This window comes from Babylonia areolata, chromosome 19 (genome assembly GCF_041734735.1).
Source record: "Babylonia areolata isolate BAREFJ2019XMU chromosome 19, ASM4173473v1, whole genome shotgun sequence".
NCBI classification, from domain to species: Eukaryota; Metazoa; Mollusca; class Gastropoda; order Neogastropoda; family Buccinidae; genus Babylonia; species Babylonia areolata.
This window is the reverse complement of record NC_134894.1, coordinates 7,774,752-7,794,751: the sequence shown is the minus strand read 5'-3', so window position 1 is coordinate 7,794,751 and position 20,000 is coordinate 7,774,752. Positions and strand designations below refer to the sequence as shown.

Genomic DNA, 20,000 nt, shown 5'->3' with positions numbered 1-20,000 from the left:
AAGCCACTGGGTCGATTTCTGCTTTATCTCATATCAAAGACAATGTCTTCGATGTTGATATGATTTAGTCCTCATTTCAGTTTCAGTGTCAAGGTGTCATGGTATTCAAACGTATCCATAATTATATCATGCGACGCCATGTGTGTTTGTGTGTATGTATTAGTGTATGTAGTATTTGACGCAAGAAATGATATGTTCTGCTCAGCCTCTCTCTCTCTCTTTGTGTGTGTGTGTGTGTGTGTGTGTGTGTGCGCGCGCTGACGCGCAAACGTGAGCACACATGCACGCACGTGCGCACTTATGCATACAAAGAGAGAGGGAGAGATTGAGGGGGAGAGATAGAGTGGATCTTACTTCACCAGTAAATGAATTAAGAGAGAGAGAGAGTAATGGCGAAATACGATTTTGCCATGTAGTATTTGACGCTAGAAATGATATGTTCTGTTCAGCCTCTCTCTCTCTCTCTCTCTCTCTCTCTCTCTCTCTCTCTCTCTCTCTCTCTCTCTCTGTGTTAGTGTGTGTGTTATACCTGCACATTTGCCCGGAAATCAAGCCACCAGTGTAGTAGTGTAATGCCAGCTGTCACCGTCACACATGAGTACCCACTAGCAGTGTATTTATTGCTGATCGATTTGACCCATACAGGAACTATGGAGATTCGATTTGAGCAGTCTGGTGGATGGGCATCAATGTGAACAAGTAGGACCAATATCAAATGACGTAGATTTGAGTTTGAAATATCCCTTACCTCGCCCTTTTTATCATGCTCACTCATTCCTTCGACCGCTGGGGTCGTTGGGGAGACATGAGGAAGATGTCATAGCTCGCCACGCCGTTCTGTTGGCAGCTGTCGTGAGGAGATTTGGCATCGTCATTTTGGTCCATTCCTTGACGTTGTCGGACCAGCTCTTTCTCTGCCGCCCCCGTCTGCGCCCTCCCTCTACAGTCCCTTGCAGGATGGTTTTGGAGAGGGTGTTATGTCGTATGACGTGACCAAACCATGCCATCTTCCGTCGTTTGACAGTCGCCAGCAGTGGTTCTTGGGGCCCAACAAGGTTGCTGACCAGGTTCCGCACATAGTCATTGGTCTTGTGCTCCTTGTAGGAGGGTGGTTGTAATAGTCTCCACTTTTACGTGTTTCAAGTGTGCAAATAGTCAGTATTTTTCTTACTCGTTAGTTGACAATTCTCTCCGCGTTCAGAATTGGTGTTAATTTCAAAAGTATAGAAAATTCAAGAACAAATTCTCGGAGTGCATATCCTATATGTTGTTGCACTATAGTAGTAGCACTAGATCACTACAGCAACATAATAAATGGCCAACAGAAACAGTGTTCAACAACAAGAAAAAAAGGGGGAACTTTGTCACCACAAGTTCATGGCAAAAGCCGTTTCCTTCAGGTACGAATACATACATAATGCTTTACTATCTCTATAAAGAGAAGTAGTTGTCCTTGCAATAGGAGGAAAACATCTCAACCTGTTCAGAATAGACAGTGTCATAAATAAAAGTATCTAGGGCAGAGTCATCAGATAATTTTTATCGTGTCTTTTGTTACAAAAAACGTTGTTTTTTTGTTTTGTTTTGTTTTAAATCAGCAATGTGAGAAAAGCACGTGGAGAAAAATTGATATGAGTCACACACACACACACACACACACACACACACACACACACACACACACACACACACACACACACACACACACACACACACACACACACACACACACACACACACCAAAAAAGAAACAAAAAAAATCAAAAAATAAAATAATAAAAACGCGCGGAGAAAAATTGATATGAGCCACCCCAACAGTTGCGTCTTCTGAACGTCTGCCATCGTTTTGTACGCTTGACTGCTGTTACGTCGGCTGAAGTTGAATCCGATGTGATGCAATCTTGTCAATGCCTCCCAAACTGGCTGCCACGCTGGGGAAGTGCGTGGGGTGTGTGTGTGGGGGGGGGGGGGAGATCAAAGGGCGGAGAGGTGGTGGAAAGAAGAGAGAGAGAGGTAGTGGAAAGAAGAGTGAGAGAGAGAGAGAGGTGGTGGAAAGAAGAGTGTGAGAGAGAGAGGTGGTGGAAAGAAGAGAGAGATGGTGGAAAGAAGAGAGAGAGAGAGGCAGTGGAAAGAAGAGAGAGAGGGGTGGTGGAAAGAAGAGAGAGAGAGAGAGAGGTGGTGGAAAGAAGAGAGAGAGAGAGAGAGGTGGTGGAAAGAAGAGAGAGAGAGGTGGTGGAAAGAAGAGAGAGAGAGGTGGTGGAAAGAAGAGAGAGAGAGGTGGTGGAAAGAAGAGAGAGAGAGGTAGTGGAAAGAAGAGAGAGAGAGAGAGAGAGGTGGTGGAAAGAAGAGAGAGAGAGGTGGTGGAAAGAAGAGAGAGAGAGGTGGTGGAAAGAAGAGAGAGAGAGAGAGGTGGTGGAAAGAAGAGAGAGAGAGAGAGAGGTGGTGGAAAGAAGAGAGAGAGAGAGAGGTGGTGGAAAGAAGAGAGAGAGAGGTAGTGGAAAGAAGAGAGAGAGAGAGAGGTGGTGGAAAGAAGAGAGAGAGAGGTGGTGGAAAGAAGAGAGAGAGAGAGAGGTGGTGGAAAGAAGAGAGAGAGGTAGTGGAAAGAAGAGAGAGAGAGAGAGAGAGGTGGTGGATAGAAGAGAGAGAGGTAGTGGATAGAAGAGAGAGAGAGAGAGGTAGTGGAAAGAAGAGAGAGAGAGAGAGGTAGTGGAAAGAAGAGAGAGAGAGGTGGTGGATAGAAGAGAGAGAGAGGTAGTGGAAAGAAGAGAGAGAGAGAGAGAGAGAGAGAGGTGGTGGATAGAAGAGAGAGAGAGAGAGAGGTAGTGGAAAGAAGAGAGAGAGAGGTGGTGGAAAGAAGAGAGAGAGAGAGGTGGTGGAAAGAAGAGAGAGAGAGGTGGTGGAAAGAAGAGAGAGTGGTAGTGGAACGAAGAGAGAGAGAGAGAGGTGGTGGAAAGAAGAGAGAGAGAGGTAGTGGAAAGGAGAGAGAGAGAGAGAGAGAGACGTGGTGGAAAGAAGAGAGAGTGGTAGTGGAAAGAAGAGAGAGAGAGAGAGAGAGAGAGGTGGTGGAAAGAAGAGAGAGAGAGAGTGGTGGTGGAAAGAATAGAGAGAGAGGGGTAGTGGAAAGAAGAGAGAGGTAGTGGAAAGAAGAGAGAGAGAGAGAGAGAGGCAGTGGAAAGAAGAGAGAGAGAGGTGGTGGAAAGAAGAGAGAGAGAGAGAGGCAGTGGAAAGAAGAGAGAGAGAGGTGGTGGAAAGAAGAGAGAGAGAGAGGGGCAGTGGAAAGAAGAGAGAGAGAGGTGGTGGAAAGAAGAGAGAGAGAGAGGCAATGGAAAGAAGAGAGAGAGGCAGTGGAAAGAAGAGAGAGAGAGAGAGAGGTGGTGGAAAGAAGAGAGAGAGAGAGGTGGTGGAAAGAAGAGAGAGGCAGTGGAAAGAAGAGAGAGAGAGGCAGTGGAAAGAAGAGAGAGAGAGAGGTGGTGGAAAGAAGAGAGAGAGAGGTGGTGGAAAGAAGAGAGAGGTGGTGGAAAGAAGAGAGAGAAGAAACCCAACAGTGAAATGTCCAGTCAGGGACGTCAGAGCCAGAAGCAGCAGCAGGAGGCCAGCACTGTCAGGGGGGACCAGAAGATCACAGACCTGATGGAACACAGCCACGTGTTTAGCATGAAGCAACAGGCCTTCCTTGTTTGTGTCCCCCAAGGCTGATCAAGACTCCCCCAGCACATATTCCCTCCCCCCACCCCCCCTTACTCTGCCCCTTCCCACTCCAGCATTTCACACTCTCTCTTCCCTCTATTTTTTGTTCCTCTTTTTTTTTTTCCCCCACAAGATTTTTTTTTCTTCCTAGCCATCTGTGTCTCTCTGTGATAGTGAAGAAGACTTAATTGGAGGAGTGGGCTTGTGATTCTTTTCTTTTGTTTCTGTTATCATCACCCCCACTTCCCTTAATAATAATAATAATAATAATAATATATAATTTTTTATAGCGCTAAATCGTGTGCATTGAGACAAATCTAAGCGCTTTTCACACCAGGCCATTCACACGCATGCATAACTCTAAAGCTGAAGACAAGGAAGAGGCAGGGGAGGGAGGCTATCTTGTAAACAGGTGGGTGGGGTATAAGACCAGACTTGAAAAAAGAGCTGAGTGCGGAGACCTGACGAAGAGAAAGAGGAAGCCAGTGAACGAAACGTATGGGGGAAGAACTGTCGCAGTCTCTGTGTGTGTGTGTGTGTGTGTGTGTGTGTGTGTGTGAATGCGTGCGTGAGTAGAGTGGTGTGTGTGTTTGTGTGTGTGTGTGTGTTTTTTTTTTTCTTTCTTTTTTTCTTCTCTTTTCTTTTCATTTATTTATTTTCTAAGCCTTCAGCTTCAAGGTCTGCATTCTTAATAAACTCTACAAGCACCCCTCCAGGTACTCCCCTGTCCCCCGTCCGAAACAAAACCCCCCAACTCAATGCAATTATGCAAATGGGTCAAGCCAGTGCCGCCAGTGATCACGGCTCCAATTAACCCCCTGCATATGTAAGGAGCTGTGTTTTGGTCCACGAGAAAGGAGAGGATTCAAACGATGTTTCATTCTCTCTTTTTAGCCGTATCCTTTGAAGCCACTGGGTCGATTTCTGCTTTATCTCATATCAAAGACAATGTCTTCGATGTTGATATGATTTAGTCTTCATTTCAGTTTCAGTGTCAAGGTGTCATGGTATTCAAACGTATCCATAATTATATCATGCGACGCCATGTGTGTTTGTGTGTATGTATTAGTGTGTGTGTGTGTGTGTGTGTGTGTGTGTGTGTGTGTGCGCGCTGGCACGTGTGCACTTATGCTCACAAAGAGAGAGGGAGAGATTGAGGGGGAGAGATAGAGTGGATCTTACTTCACCAGTAAATGAATTAAGATTAATGATATAGATGCTTTTCCTCACTTTGCGAGAGAGAGAGAGAGAGAGAGAGAGAGAGAGAGAGAGAGATGGCGAAATACGATTTTGCCATGTTGTATTTTATGCTAGAAATAATATGTTCTGCTCAGCCTCTCTCTCTCTCTCTCTCTCTCTCTCTCTCTCTCTCTCTCTCTCTCTCTCTCTCTCTCCCTCTCTGTGTCTATCTGTCTGTGTGTGTGTGTGTGTGTGTGTGTGTGTGTGTGTGTGTGTGTGTTATACCTGCACATTTGCCCGGAAATCAAGCCACCAGTGTAGTAGTGTAATGCCAGCTGTCACCGTCACACGTGAGTACCCAGTAGCAGTGTATTTATTGCTGATCGATTTGACCCATACAGGAACTATGGAGATTCGATGTGAGCAGGCTGCTGGATGGGCATCAATGTGAATAAGTAGGACCAATATCAAATGATGTAGATTTGAGTTTGAAATATCCCTTACCTCGCCCTTTTTATCATGCTCACTCATTCCCTCGACCGCTGGGGTCGTTGGGGGGACATGAGGAAGATGTCATAGCTCGCCACGCCGTTCTGTTGGCAGCTGTCGTGAGGAGATTTGGCATCGTCATTTTGGTCCATTCCTTGACGTTGTCGGACCAGCTCTTTCTCTGCCGCCCCCGTCTGCGCCCTCCCTCTACAGTCCCTTGCAGGATGGTTTTGGAGAGGGTGTTATGTCGTATGACGTGACCAAACCATGCCATCTTCCGTCGTTTGACAGTCGCCAGCAGTGGTTCTTGGGGCCCAACAAGGTTGCTGACCAGGTTCCGCACATAGTCATTGGTCTTGTGCTCCTTGTAGGAGGGTGGTTGTAATAGTCTCCACTTTTACGTGTTTCAAGTGTGCAAATAGTCAGTATTTTCTTACTCGTTAGTTGAGAATTATCTCCGCGTTCAGAATTGGTGTTAATTTCGAAAGTATAGAAAAATCAAGAACAAATTCTCGGAGTGTATATCCTATATGTTGTTGCACTATAGTAGTAGTATCACTAGATCACTACAGCAACATAATAAATGGCCAACAGAAACAGCGTTCAACAACAAGAAAAAAGGGGGAACTTTGTCACCACAAGTTCATGGCAAAAGCCGTTTCCTTCAGGTACGAATACATACATAATGCTTTACTATCTCTATAAAGAGAAGTAGTTGTCCTTGCAATAGGAGGAAAACATCTCAACCTGTTCAGAATAGACAGTGTCATAAATAAAAGTATCTAGGGCAGAGTCATCAGATAATTTTATCGTGCGTCTTTTGTTACAAAAAAACTTGTCGTTGTTGTTTTGTTTTTTGTTTTTGTTTTTTTTAAATCAGCAATGTGAAAAAAGCGCGTGGAGAAAAATGGATATGAACTACACACACACACACACACACACACACCAAAAAAAACAACCCCACCCCCCACCCCCCAAAAAAAGAAAGGAAAAAAAACGCGTGGAGAAAAATTGTTATGAGCCACCCCAACAGTTGCGTCTTCTGAACGTCTGCCATCGTTTTGTACGCTTGACTGCGGAGCGTATCGTTGTGCCGCCGACCCGCTATGCCGCCGACCCGTTGTGCCGACCCGTTTACGGATTGTCTTTTGTCACAAAAAAGTTTGTTTGGGACAAACATTGGTTGTTATGATCTTTTATTTCTTTTTGAGTGTGATTGGGTATGTGTGTGTGTGTGTGTGTGTATGTGTGTGTGTGTGTGTGTGTGTGTGTGTGTGTGTGTGTGTGTGTGTGTGAGAGAGAGAGAGAGAGAGAGAGAGAGATTGTTTGACAATGGGTCTGCGGTAATATGATTTTATTCCCTTTCGGTACCAGGGCATTTTACATTTGCAGTACATTGGAAGATTGTTTCCGCCATTTCCTTGTTTTGGGCTATAGATACTAGTGGAGAAATGATCTGTACAAGAAACTTTCCTTTAACTCTCTCCATACGAACGGCGAAAGAAACGACGTTAACAGCGTTTCACCCCAATTACCATCATCAAAATATTGCAAGCGGAAGGCTCTTATACTGAAGAGGTGAATGTTGACAGAGAATACCACAATTCTGACGACGGAAGCTAAAGGTTGGGTCATTCAGACACCCACTGGACATCCAAGGGGTCTGTGTAGAGGAGAAGAGAGGACTGGCCGTACTGAGTGAGTTAAAATTCGTTTCTAGCACACTTTTTTCTTTTTGCTTGTTATTGGTTTTGTTTCTGATTAAAAATGTAGAAAATTGAAAGTATTACATTTGTCTTGAATACATATTTTTTATCATTTAGTTTGCATTTGCACGAGCCCGCCTCTAAATGGCGAGTTTTAGTGTCATTCAGTGTTTACATCATAATATACGTCATTTGTGGAAACTGCTACTGTCATATATCACTTTTCACGCGCATGTGATGAAAAGCGAAAGGGAATAAAGCGGGATAGCGGCATAGCGGGTCGGCGGCATAGCGGGACGGCGGCATAACGGGTACCCCCCCTTGATTGACTGCTGTTACGTCGGCTGAAGTTGAAACCGATGTGATGCAATCTTGTCAATGCCTCCCAAACTGGCTGCCACGCTGGGGAAGTGCGTGGGGTGTGTGTGTGGGGGGGGGGGGGGGAGGGGGAGATCAAAGGGCGGAGAGGTGGTGGAAAGAAGAGAGAGAGGTAGTGGAAAGAAGAGAGAGAGAGAGGTGGTGGAAAGAAGAGAGAGAGAGAGAGGTGGTGGAAAGAAGAGAGAGAGGTGGTGGAAAGAAGAGAGAGAGAGAGAGAGGTGGTGGAAAGAAGAGAGAGAGAGAGAGAGGTGGTGGAAAGAAGAGAGAGAGAGGTAGTGGAAAGAAGAGAGAGAGAGAGGTGGTGGAAAGAAGAGAGAGAGAGAGGTGGTGGAAAGAAGAGAGAGAGAGAGAGGCGGTGGAAAGAAGAGAGAGAGGTGGTGGAAAGAAGAGAGAGAGAGAGAGAGGTGGTGGAAAGAAGAGAGAGAGAGAGAGGTGGTGGAAAGAAGAGAGAGAGAGGTAGTGGAAAGAAGAGAGAGAGAGAGAGAGGTAGTGGAAAGAAGAGAGAGAGAGGTGGTGGAAAGAAGAGAGAGAGAGGTAGTGGAAAGAAGAGAGAGAGAGAGAGGTGGTGGAAAGAAGAGAGAGAGAGAGAGGTGGTGGAAAGAGGTGGTGGAAAGAAGAGAGAGAGAGGTAGTGGAAAGAAGAGAGAGAGAGGTAGTGGAAAGAAGAGAGAGAGAGAGGTGGTGTTTAGAAGAGAGAGAGAGGTAGTGGAAAGAAGAGAGAGAGAGAGGTGGTGGATAGAAGAGAGAGAGAGAGAGAGAGAGAGAGGGGAGATCAAAGGGCGGAGAGTTGTGAGCAGGATGCCGATCTACATTCCTGCCTGACTGATGGCTTGTTCTGATGGTGCCACTCGCCATCGATATGTGTCTGTCTTGTGTTGACTGGTCTGCCCGAGGGAAAGGGCAGAAATGAGGGGGAAAAAAACACAGAGAGTGTGTGTGTGTTTGTGTGTGTGTGTGTGTGTGTGTCTGTGTGTGTGTTAGTGTGTGTGCGTGCGCATGTGTGTATGCATGTGTATGTGTGTGTGTGTTAATGTGTGTTTGTGAGAGAGAGAGAGTGTGTGTGTGTGTATGTGTGTGTGTGTGTGTGTGTGTGTGTGTGTGTGAGAACGAGAGAGAGAGAGAGAGAGAGAGAGAGAGAGAGTCCCTTTCGGCACTGGGCCGTACTACTCTGTTTACACGCATAGATTACACGAGCATTAATTAAATGCTCGCTCTCTCTCTCTCTCTCTCTCGCGAGCCAACTACATGCTTTAATTAAAGTGCAGCACACTTTCTCTCTCACCAAATGATTGGCACGCCAAAAGACACTGCATCCTGGAGGAACTAGGGCCTTGTTGGACCGGGAACAGTAAGGTTCAGAAACTGCTTCTGTGTTCCCCCACACATTGTAATTCAAGTGTTTTGCGAGATCTCTGAACAGGACCAATGTCCACGAACCGTCTTTGTGTGCTCCTGCAACATTGATCTCTGTGTGTGTGTGTGTGTGTGTGTGTGTGTGTGTGTGCGCGCGCGCGCGCGCGCGCGCTTTGAGTTGACTTCATCAAGATTTTGCGCCTTACAAATAGTAGTAGTAGCAGTAGTAGTATTTTTTATGTATTTATCTTTTTTTTTAAATTTATGCTATTTATTTATTTATGTTTTTTTGGGGGGTGGGGGGTTCTTATTTTTTTGTTAGTTTTTTTAATAAATTTTTGTTATTTTATTTTATTTTTTTCTCAAGGCCTGACTAAGCGCGTGGGGTTACGCTGCTGGCCAGGCATCTGCTTGGCAGATGTGGTGTAGCGTATATGGATTTGACCGAACGCAGTGACGCCTCCTTGAGCTACTGATACTGATCTTTTCTTCAGCTTCAGATTTGAAGGAGACGAGAAAGCAATCGGACTGGTCCATATTATTATTGCAACAACAACTCTCTTGGGAGAAACAAAAACTTGTTGAAAAAGGGCATAGTTCAGTTTCATAGCCACTGAGTTTTTTTTGTGTGTGTGTGAGGAAGCCTTGGAAAGAGTTGGGTTTGAAATGCCAGTGAACAGAATGTTGATGACCAAAAACGACTGGTTTGTGTGTGTGTGTGTGTTAACTCGAAAAAAAAAAAAAAAAAATATCAGCAGCGATTTCTTTTTATGTCGTGAACTTTGTGGACATTATTTTGGAACGCATGAATTAACTGGCAAACAATGTAGGGTTTCTGGACCTGACGAGCTTTGAAACTGATCAGCGGGAAAAAGATCAGGAAAAAGCGTCGTCGTGGTTTTCTTTGTCTCATTATCTGCCCGTCTGTGTGTCTGTATATTCCTGTAGAAACTGTCTGTATTTTGTCGAAATGTACGAATCACTGTGTGTGTGTGTGTGTGTGGCTCTGTCTGTCTGTGTCTCTCTGTCTTGTCTGTCTCTCTGTCTGTCTGTCTCCCTCCTTCCCCACCCCCCCGCCCCCTCTCTGTCTCCCCCTCCTCTCTGTCTCCCCCTCTGTCTCCCCCTCTGTCTCCCCCTCCTCTCTGTCTCCCCCTCCTCTCTGTCTCCCTCTCTGTCTCCCCCTCCTCTCTGTCTCCCCCTCCTCTCTGTCTCCCTCTCTGTCTCCCCCTCCTCTCTGTCTCCCTCTCTGTCTCCCCCTCCTCTCTGTCTCCCCCTCCTCTCTGTCTCCCTCTCTGTCTCCCCCTCCTCTCTGTCTCCTCCTCCTCCTCTCTGTCTCCTGTCTCCCCCTCCTCTCTGTCTCCTCCTCCTCCTCTCTGTCTCCCTCTCCTCTCTGTCTCCCCTCTCTGTCTCCCCCCTCTGCCTCCCCCTCCTCTCTGCCTCCCCCTCCTCTCCCCCTCCTCTCTGTCTCCCCCCTCCTCTCTGTCTCCCCCTCCACTCTCTCCCCCTCCTCTCTGTCTCCCCCCCCCTCTCTGTCTCCCCCCCCCCTCTCTGTCTCCCCCCCCCTCTCTGTCTCTCTGTCAGTCCCCCCTCTCTGTCTCTCTCTGTCTCCCCCTCCTCTCTGTCTCCTCCTCTCTCTGTCTCCTCCTCTCTCTGTCTCCCCCCCCTCTCTGTCTCCCCCTCCTCTCTCTCTCTCTCTCTCTCTCGTGCGTTACTGCCTTTCCATGTACCACTCCTGTCTCCTTTACTCCAGTCCAGTCTTTTTTGTCGTTTCCTCTTTTTGACTCACTTGTGTAAACAAAGTGAGTCTATGTTTTAACCCGGTGTTCGGTTGTCTGTGTGTGTGTGTGTGTGTGTGTGTGTGTCCGTGGTAAACTTTAACATTGACATTTTCTCTGCAAATACTTTGTCAGTTGACACCAAATGTGGCATAAAAATAGGGAAAAAATTCAGTTCTTTCCAGTCATCTTGTTTAAAACAATATTGCACCTCTGGGATGGGCACAAAAAATTTTAAAAAAAAGAAGCTTAATTATATGCAAACTGCATTTACTGTTATATTTATATTTTTTGTATTCTCTAAACTTGGCGCTTTGACCTCTTATTCTGACCCAACAACAAGAGGAGTCATTATTATCATTTTTTTGTTCAAACGGGAACTTCTTTTGCTAAGCATGGAATTTTTATTTATTTTGCAAACGTTTTGGTGCAGATAGTAAAGAAGGGAAATTACTCTGTAATTAATGCTAGGGGACTTAATTTATCACAAGTGAGTCTTGAAGGCCTTGCCTGTCTTGTTTTTGTTGTTTCTGCCTTCCCACACATTTCACCTTCCCCCCCCCCACCTCCACCCCCCCGACAGCATTTGCTGTTCGTGCTGTCTGTTTACAATCTGCGGTAAGCTGCTGTATTCCTGACAATTAAAGTAGCCTGACTGTGTAATACATACTCACCAGTACACTCCCAAAGATGTGTGTAATTTACTTCTTTTTTTCTCTTCTCTCTTTATGATCCTTTTGCAAATACTTCCTTACATGCTCTTCGTGTGTTTAGAGAGATAGATATGTTTTTTTTATATTTCATTATTTGAATCTTTAACTCGTGAAAGTCTCTCATTCAGATACTGATTTTGTTTGTGTCGTTGCTTGTTTATTCCTTGAATCTCTTCAATAGATAGACAGACAGACAGATAGATAGATAGATAGATAGATAGATAGATAGATAGATAATCTAGATAGATGCGAAAATTTGCCAGACCATAATACCCGGATATATATTTTTTTTATATGTGTGTGTTCGTGGGGTAGGGGGCGTGAGGGGGAGGGGGGGCGGTTGTTGTTGTTTGTTTCCGCGTGTTGTTGGTTTTTTTTTTAAAGAAGGTCGGTGGCTGAAAGAAAAAGCAGTTCATACATATTTTTAGCCCAGCTTCCACGAATGCCCGCCTCCACTTGGAATAGATCTCGTTACTGGATGACGTTCTCAAGCCTGTTTTTAAGCTTCCTCATGAAGGTCGACGACTCTTGGACAAACACATACAAAACGGTCACACACAGAGACGAATAATTATGTCTGGCCTTGTGTGGAGGGGAGGGGGGGGGGGGGGGGGGGGTGCGAAAGGAAGGGCAGTCACTGTGGGTGACAGACGTCAGCACAGTTGTGCCCCTTGTCGGGGCCATGATGGGGAAGTGGGTTCCTGTACTGGCGACACCTCGTGCCAGGCTTTCCGCTGTAGACTAAATAAAGATAGGTCTGGGGTCAGTTCACCAAGGTGTCTGGTGACATCATTGTCATACTGTGTGAGTGTGTATGTGTGTGTGTGTGTGTGTGTGTGTGTGTGTGTGTGTGAAGTTCGTTGTTCCGTACTTGACCGCTGCCGGCGGCTAGGAAAAGTGGGGCTCCTACGTCAGATATTCCCTCGGTTTGTTTTTTGTTGCTGTTTTTTGTTTGTTTGTTTGTTGTTGTTGTTGTTTTGTATGTGTGATTTTTGTTTGTTTGTTTGTTTTTTGTTTTTTTATGTGGATGAGAATATCTGCATTACTTTGAAGAAAAAACAAACCCAGAGATTGAAAAAGAAAAATACATACTTCACCCAACAGACATACAGACAGATAGATAGATGGATGGATAGGTAGATAGATAGAAAGACACACACACACACACACACACACACACACACACACACACACAGATATATATATATATATATATATATATATATATATATATATATATATATATATAGACCGACAGACAGGCCACAGACACGTACATACCAGCAACATGAAGAAACCTCGTGTTCACACTTCAGCTAATGAAACGAAGAAAATTCACACTCAGCTCGGCTAGAAATACATACATACACATATACTTACATACGAATACACACTCATATACATACATACTTACTTACATACATTAACGTCCAGACATTTTGTGCTTGTGTTTGTGCCTGCGCGTATATGCGTACGGCTGTGTGTGTGTGTGTGTGTGTGTGTGTGTGTGTGTGTGTGTGTGTGTGTGTGTGTGTGTGTGTGTGTACACAGTGCCATTGCCTTTGCATCTAACGAGAGTCATCAGGTGTCACTTCTGGCATGCCAAATGATCCTGTTCTCTGAAAAGAATCAAGTGGATCCATAATGGGATGCCGCTCCCTCCCACCACCACTTCCGTGTGTATTCCACAACCCATCAGTCCATCTCCCCGCTCAGCACCGAACACACACACACACACACACACACACACACACACACACACACACACACACACACACACACACACAGAGCATCTTCACGTGCATGTTCGTGATTTCTTTTTCTTCTTCTTTTTACGTTATTTTGCAAAATTGCTACGACATGCCTGATGCGATGAATTTTGTGTATATAGCACAGCAAAAGAAAGACGCAAAACTAAAAACATTTTTAAAAAAGAAGAAAAAAAAAGAAAAAGAAAAAAGGAGACATACAGAACAGCGATGCCTGTTGTTGTTTCTGGACATCTTATAGGCGTTTTCAGCCTCCTTGTTTTTTTTCCTCTGTCCACCCTCCCTGGTTTATTTTATTTTATTTATCGATTTATTTATTTGACAGTCCTCCTCCCAGGTGAGTGCCACAGTCTTGAGTTCTCCAAGAAGACTGCTCGGCCAGATGTGTCTGGGGCGTCCTTTCGCCCCTTTTCCCTGAGGGGCTGTAGTCTGCAGATTGCATAATGGCTGGCTGGCTTGCTTTGTTACAATTAAAAAAAAAAAGGGGGGGGGAAGACGGACATAAACCCAATGGCCGTTTCCTTAACTTGGTCTATGGGGTCCTGCTGGCGTCTTCTTTGCTTGTTTGTATTCAGCAGGAGGGAACTTTCTGTTTTTGTGGTCAATTGTTAGGTTGTGAGTGTACAGGAGGGTTATATTTCGTTCGGTTTGTCTTTTGCTTTTTTTTTTTTTTTTTTTTTTAGTGGTGTTGGTGTTGTTATTATTATGTTATAGTTACTGAAAGTTCGTTGTTTTTGTTTGATTGAGTATGTTTTAGTTGTTGTTTTCTGAAAGTTCGTTGGTTTTCTTCAAATTAAAAAATACCAAAAAAACCCCACGGATTCTTTTATTGAGTATGCTTCAGATTTCTTATTTATTTCATATTTCTTTCATTACTTTTTATAGTGTAAGTTTCAGATATCTTATTGATGTCGCATTTCTTTCTTTGATTTTGATGGCGTTAGTTTCAGATTTCTTATTAATGTCGATTTTCTTTCTTAAAAAAATAAAAATAAAAAATAAAAAATTGACGCTGTATATTTGTTATCAGTTTCAGATTTCTATCGTTCATTTTGCCGAATTAGGTTTTGAGACAGGTGATTAGGTGTGGTGTTGTTTGGTGACAGCGTAAGGCTTTCTTGTGTCGCTTTGAAGCGTGTGCAGGGCCGGGTTTGTTAATCATTTTGCTGGTGAAAGTGGGAAGCTTTGTTTATTTATTTATTTGTCTGTTTGTTTGTTTATTTGTTTATTTATCGATTCATCTATTTATTTTGTTAGTTATCTGTCATTTACTTATTCATTCATTCTTTTATTCATATATTTATCTATTTCTTTATTCAAATATTTTACAAATATATATATATTTTTTTTGTGACGTAAAGTTGATGCTCCTTCATTCTGGGGTCAGGTGTGAAGTTTCTGAACAGTCCTCGAAAACTCTTCATCACAGGGGGGGGGGGGGGGGGGGGGGGTTACTTGCGTGAGGTGTCATGGTTAACTGTGACCCTGTCGATATGCAGCTTCCTTATTTCCTTATCCCATGGGGCTTGATATTAAGTGGACTGCTTCTGGTTCATGTTGTTGAAAATACACGTGAAGCTATTTCTTTAGGGGATTAAAATAGGAGGCTTCTTCCATTAGGTCTGATGAAGTAAGAGTGAGGTGTGTGTGTGTGTGTGTGTGTGTGTGTGTGTGTGTGTGTGTGTGTGTGTTTTGTTTTATTTTATTTTATTTTTCTATAATTATTATTTTGGTTTCGCTTTTTTCAGTGTTGAAGCGTTTTCGTTTCTGGATATTCACGAGAGACTTCTGAATTTTGGTAGAATTAAGTTGGGACTTTTTCATCCCAAGGTTAAGTGTTTCTGTCGTGACGGGCGCAATAGCCGAATGGTGAAAGCGTTGGACTTTCAATCTGAGGGTCCCGGGTTCGAATCTCGGTAACGGCGCCTGGTGGGTAAAGGGTGGAGATTTTTCCGATCTCTCAGGTCAACATATGTGCAGACCTGCTAGTGCCTGAACCCCCTTCATGTGTATACGCAAGCAGAAGATCAAATACGCACGTTAAAGATCCTGTAATCCATGTCAGCGTTCGGTGGGTTATGGAAACAAGAGCATACCCAGCATGCACACCCCCGAAAACGGAGTATGGCTGCCTACATGGCGGGGTAAAAACGGTCATGCACGTAAAATCCCACTCGTGTACATACGAGTGAACGTGGGAGTTGCAACTCACGAACGCAGAAGAAGAAGAAGAAGAAGCTTCTGTCGTTTCGGAGTGTTAGTGCAGACTTCTCGTTTCTCCTTGTGGGGGCGTGAATGTGCGGTGTGTGTGATCAGAACGTTGTAAGTTTGTGAAGCGGGTTTTAAATACAGATGTGCAGGTGTTTAGTCTATTTTCCATTTTTGTAGAGTGAGTGTGATATTGCCATTAATTTTCTTCCTCTGCAGCAAAAGTGGAAATCCTCGTCAATATATTCTGCGTAATCCAGGCATGTATTATGACATTGATTTGAACAGAAATCCCGGATTATTAAAACGATTGAATCGTGACAGTAATTGAAACTGTTAAGAGACTATAACCGTGGATAGAATATTGAATTACAACTCGATGTTAATTTTTTTTTTTAAACCAAAATAAACTTGTTGGGATTTTTTTTTTTTAAACCGCCGTTGTTTTATTTTTTTTACGATAACATTTAAAAGTATAAGGCTACAGTGAATAACTGAGAGGAATGATGTGTGTGTGTGTGTGTGTGTGTGTGTGTGTGTGTGTGTGTGTGTCGTACGTGCGTGCGTGTGTCTGTCTGTCTGTCTGTCTGTCTTTCTGTCTGTCCACGCATGGCTGTATAAATATGCGTACATACATACGGCATACATGACTTGAAAAGAGTTCAGCTGCGACAAATACTTACCGGCATCGCTGTGGACGAAATGTGACCAGGCGGGGAAAAAGACATGGCACAGGAGGGTTGATAACATCAGGTGGTAGGCTGATACATTGGCCCTGGGGGAGTAATCACCACCGCCATATCGTCTGTCCACTATATTATCAAACATTTACTTGCACCAAAGCTGTTTCCGTAATGGCATGCGGAGGGTAGGGGTGTAAGGGCGCGGGAGGGGGGCGGGGGGGACGTTGGGGGGTGGAGTGGGCGCAAATTTACGGATATGTATACAGGTGGCACGTGCTTGTAAACACACACACACACACACACACACACCACCACTACCACCACAAACTACACCCCCCCCCCCCCCCCACACACACACACACACCACCACCACAACCACAGACTACACCCCCCTCCCTCCAGCCCCGCATCACACACACACACACACACACACACACACAGCGACACGAACATATCACACAGTCACATTTTCTCTTGGAAGAGAGAAAGGCAGGGTAATTTTTTTTTTCAGTATGACACCGTAACAGTTTTCAGGACAAACACACATGCTGCCACGCACAACCAAGCCAGTCTGTGTGTGTGTGTGTGTGTGAGTGTGTGTGTGTGTGTGTGTGTGTGCCTCACAGCTGCTAGGGGCATAATGTGTCACACCAATGACCCCCACCACAGTAACATAACTCTTAGTGCTGCCACGCGACTCGCATGCCTGGTAGTACACTGGACCGAGCTGCGAGAGATGTGAAAATCAGCGAAGTGAGAGAGTGACAGAGAGAGAGAGAGAGAGAGGGGGGGAGAGAACAGAGAGAGGGAGAAAGGGAGAGAAAAACAGTTCGTCTATTCCCTGCGGTACATAGTAATCTGCTGGCACCGTGTAACATTCATCACCTTATCATTTGTACCAGGGGATGAAACGATGTTGTTGATATCCATGTGTATGAAACCAGAGGCGGAAAATGTGCGGGAATGGACGATGATCCGAGTTTAGATTCGGTTTCAAGGAGGTGTTAAGTCGTGTGTGTGGACTGATCCATCTGCTTAATTGGAAAAAAAAAAGAAAAAAAAGATAGTGGTAATGATAATTAATAGATAAATGAAAATAAATCCCAGTGATTTTTTTGGTTTTTTTTGCTTTTTTGTGGCAAATCAAAAGAAAAACAAACGCATCGACTGCTTTTTGGCAAATCAAAAGAAAAACAAACTCATCGACTGTTTTTTGGCAAATCAAAAGAAAAACAAACTCATCGACTGTTTTTTGGCAAATCAAAAGAAAAACAAACGCATCGACTGTTTTTTGGCAAATCAAAAGAAAAACAAACTCATCGACTGTTTTTTGGCAAATCAAAAGAAAAACAAACTCATCGACTGTTTTTTTGGCAAATCAAAAGAAAAACAAACGCATCGTGTCATGGATAAAACGAAGTGACGGTTTTGTTTTTAAGAAGAAAAAAATACGCAAAAAAATAAGAATAAAATAAAATATAATAAGTTAAAAAAAAACAAAAAAAAAAACAACACAACAACAACAACAAAATAACACCATAGTTATGTTTCGACAAAATTGAAAGGATTGTGTTGTCAGCTGCGATGACGCGTCGATAATATTTCTTGTGATTCGTTTTCAAAATATTCGGCCCTCATTTCAGTAAACGTTTTGGTGATTTTTATTTATTTATTTATTTATTTATTTATTCATTTATTTGTCTATAATAACCAGTCATTGTATTCTTAGCTCGGGAGATCACGAGACCCACCGTCCACACACACACAAAAAAAAGGATCGACCTGACGTGGGGTATACTGCATGAACTGTAACCGAGAGCGGCTAACGGTTTGGATCTTGTGTGACGGTCACAGGTGACTAGTTTTCCTTTTGATGGTCACGGATGACAGAAGCTCGTGCAACACGCCTGTCGGTCTTCAGCAGTTGACAGTGGGGCGTGAATTGGTTGGTTAATGGTCGGGGGTGGTGCTCGTGTTTCGCCACGTGAAAGGGCACACGCGCACGTACACACATTCGAACGCGCGAAGTCGCACGCACGCGCACGCGCACGCGCGCGCACACACACACACATACACACACACAAACACACACATACACAAACACATTAATACACACACGCACGCACACACACATATACACACACACACACACACACACACACACACACACACACACACACACATAGCAAGAGCACGCGAGCAATCTGTGTAAGTGGAATGTAATGTATCCCACATTTGCCCCAGGATTGATTGCCATCGTGTGTTTTTTTGTGTGTTTTTTTTTTTTAATGCTAAGATATCCAGGACTCCCAGCTTAGCAGAGCCAGAGAGACCAGGAAGAGAGAGAGAGAGAGAGAGAGAGAGGGGTGGGGGGTCCCTTCGGAAACTGGACCCGTCGCCATTGACCGAACGGCCATGTGTTGACAGTAGTGCCCTCCCTTTACCCGGTTCACACCCTTTCCTGCTGATCGCTGGAGGAGATCCGAAACTCGAGCACCACGTGCATTAACACTCTGCACTCCACTGCACAAGACAAACAAATCTGCAGGGATTCGAAACGTGGGCAATCTTTGGCCCTGCGGCGGGTGGGGGAGGGGTGTGTGGAGGAGGGGAGGGGGAGGTCGATTGTGATCTGCTTTAGTGGCGTGTGTTCTTCGATGAGCACGAGGGAGAGGTTATCCCCCCCCCCCCCACCCACCCCCACCCCCCAAGCCTGTATTTACACAAAGGGTTCCGTGGTTAATCGAAAGCAAACTTTTTGGGAGGTGGTTAGGGACGATATGGAAATAGGCCTGGGTGGAAACTGAAGACCTCGATACACGTTTGTGTTCTGTACGTCTAGTTTTTTTTTTTAATTTTTATTTTTTAACTTTATCTACATAACATAAAAGCACAGATCTGTTTTGTTCAAGGTTGTTTTTGTGTGTGTTTTTTAACGGAATACTTCGTTTTTTTGTTGTTTTGTTTTTTTGTGAGAGTGTTCATGAGAGGAGGGGTATACATGTGTATGTAGGTGTTGTTTTCCGTTTGCTTCTTCCTCGTGGTGCTGCAAGTGTTGGGTGGTTGGGTGGGTGTGTGGGTGTGTGATCCGCCATGTTGAAGTTCGCCTGGAAACGGACTCGCACTCCCCGGAGCAATACTTTGCCTCCCGTCAAGGTCAGAACACGGGGTGGAAAGAAAGCTGAAACGAGAGATGGAAGTGCTTCACAGTAAGTCCTGACATGTTTTAGGTTTCCTTTCGCTATTGTAGGAGAGAAGTTTAGAGACAAGCGTGTGTAAGAGAAAGCGAGAAGAGAACGTAACTGCGCGCGTGCACGGATGCACACACGCGTGCACAGACTCTCTTTTACATACACACGCTCGCGCGAGCGCGCATGCACACGTTACACACAAACACGCACGGCATGCACTGATTCACCTCCCAGACATCGACTCTGTCTCTCTGTTTCTGTTTTTCTGTCTCTTTGAACAATTTACCTAGGAGGCAGAGATTATCATTAAAGGGAAATTATCTTTCTGTCTGTTGGTCTGTTTGCCCGTTCTGTCTTCATCTGTGTCAGTTCGTCTTTCTATCTGTCTGTCACTCTCTCTCTCACACACACACATACACACACACACACACACACACACATTCCATCTGTCTATCTATCTGTAGCCTGTTTGATGCGTGCCTGTGTGTGTGTGTGTGTGTGCTTCCTCAAATTGTTGTTTCAATGTCCTCTCGTAACCCCTATGATTATGTGAACGTACACAGGAAGCACATACCAGGTGAAGAAGTGGTTGGTTGGTGGGATTTCATCAACGTTAAGTTTAAGCGTTTGATTTCTTTAGAGACTATACACACACGCATGCACGCACGCACACATACGCGCGCACGCGCGAACACACACTCACACACACGCACACGCACACGCACACACACGCGTGCGCGCATATTTGATTCAATCCGGTTCCATCGGGTTCGATGTGATTAACTTCATTTCGCCGTGATTTTTATATGAATTTGATTTCCTTGATCCTGCAATTCGATTACATCGGATTTCATGTGACGTGACATTGAT

General features: G+C 44.6%; 1 protein-coding gene across 2 annotated transcripts in view; it reads left to right on the top strand.

The window, feature by feature from the left end:
* LOC143293422 (uncharacterized) overlaps positions 1-20,000 on the top strand; it is a 418,870-nt gene that overhangs the window by 204,596 nt on the left and 194,274 nt on the right. Inside the window, exon 1 of one of the 2 annotated variants that reach the window (XM_076604269.1) lies at positions 18,757-19,148. The exons of the other annotated variant lie outside the window; for it this stretch is intronic. Within the exon in view, the coding sequence (XP_076460384.1) occupies positions 19,033-19,148 (116 nt within the window). The 5' untranslated portion in view covers positions 18,757-19,032. Of the gene's footprint in view, positions 1-18,756; positions 19,149-20,000 lie in introns of those variants that run through there. 2 annotated transcript variants of the gene reach the window in all.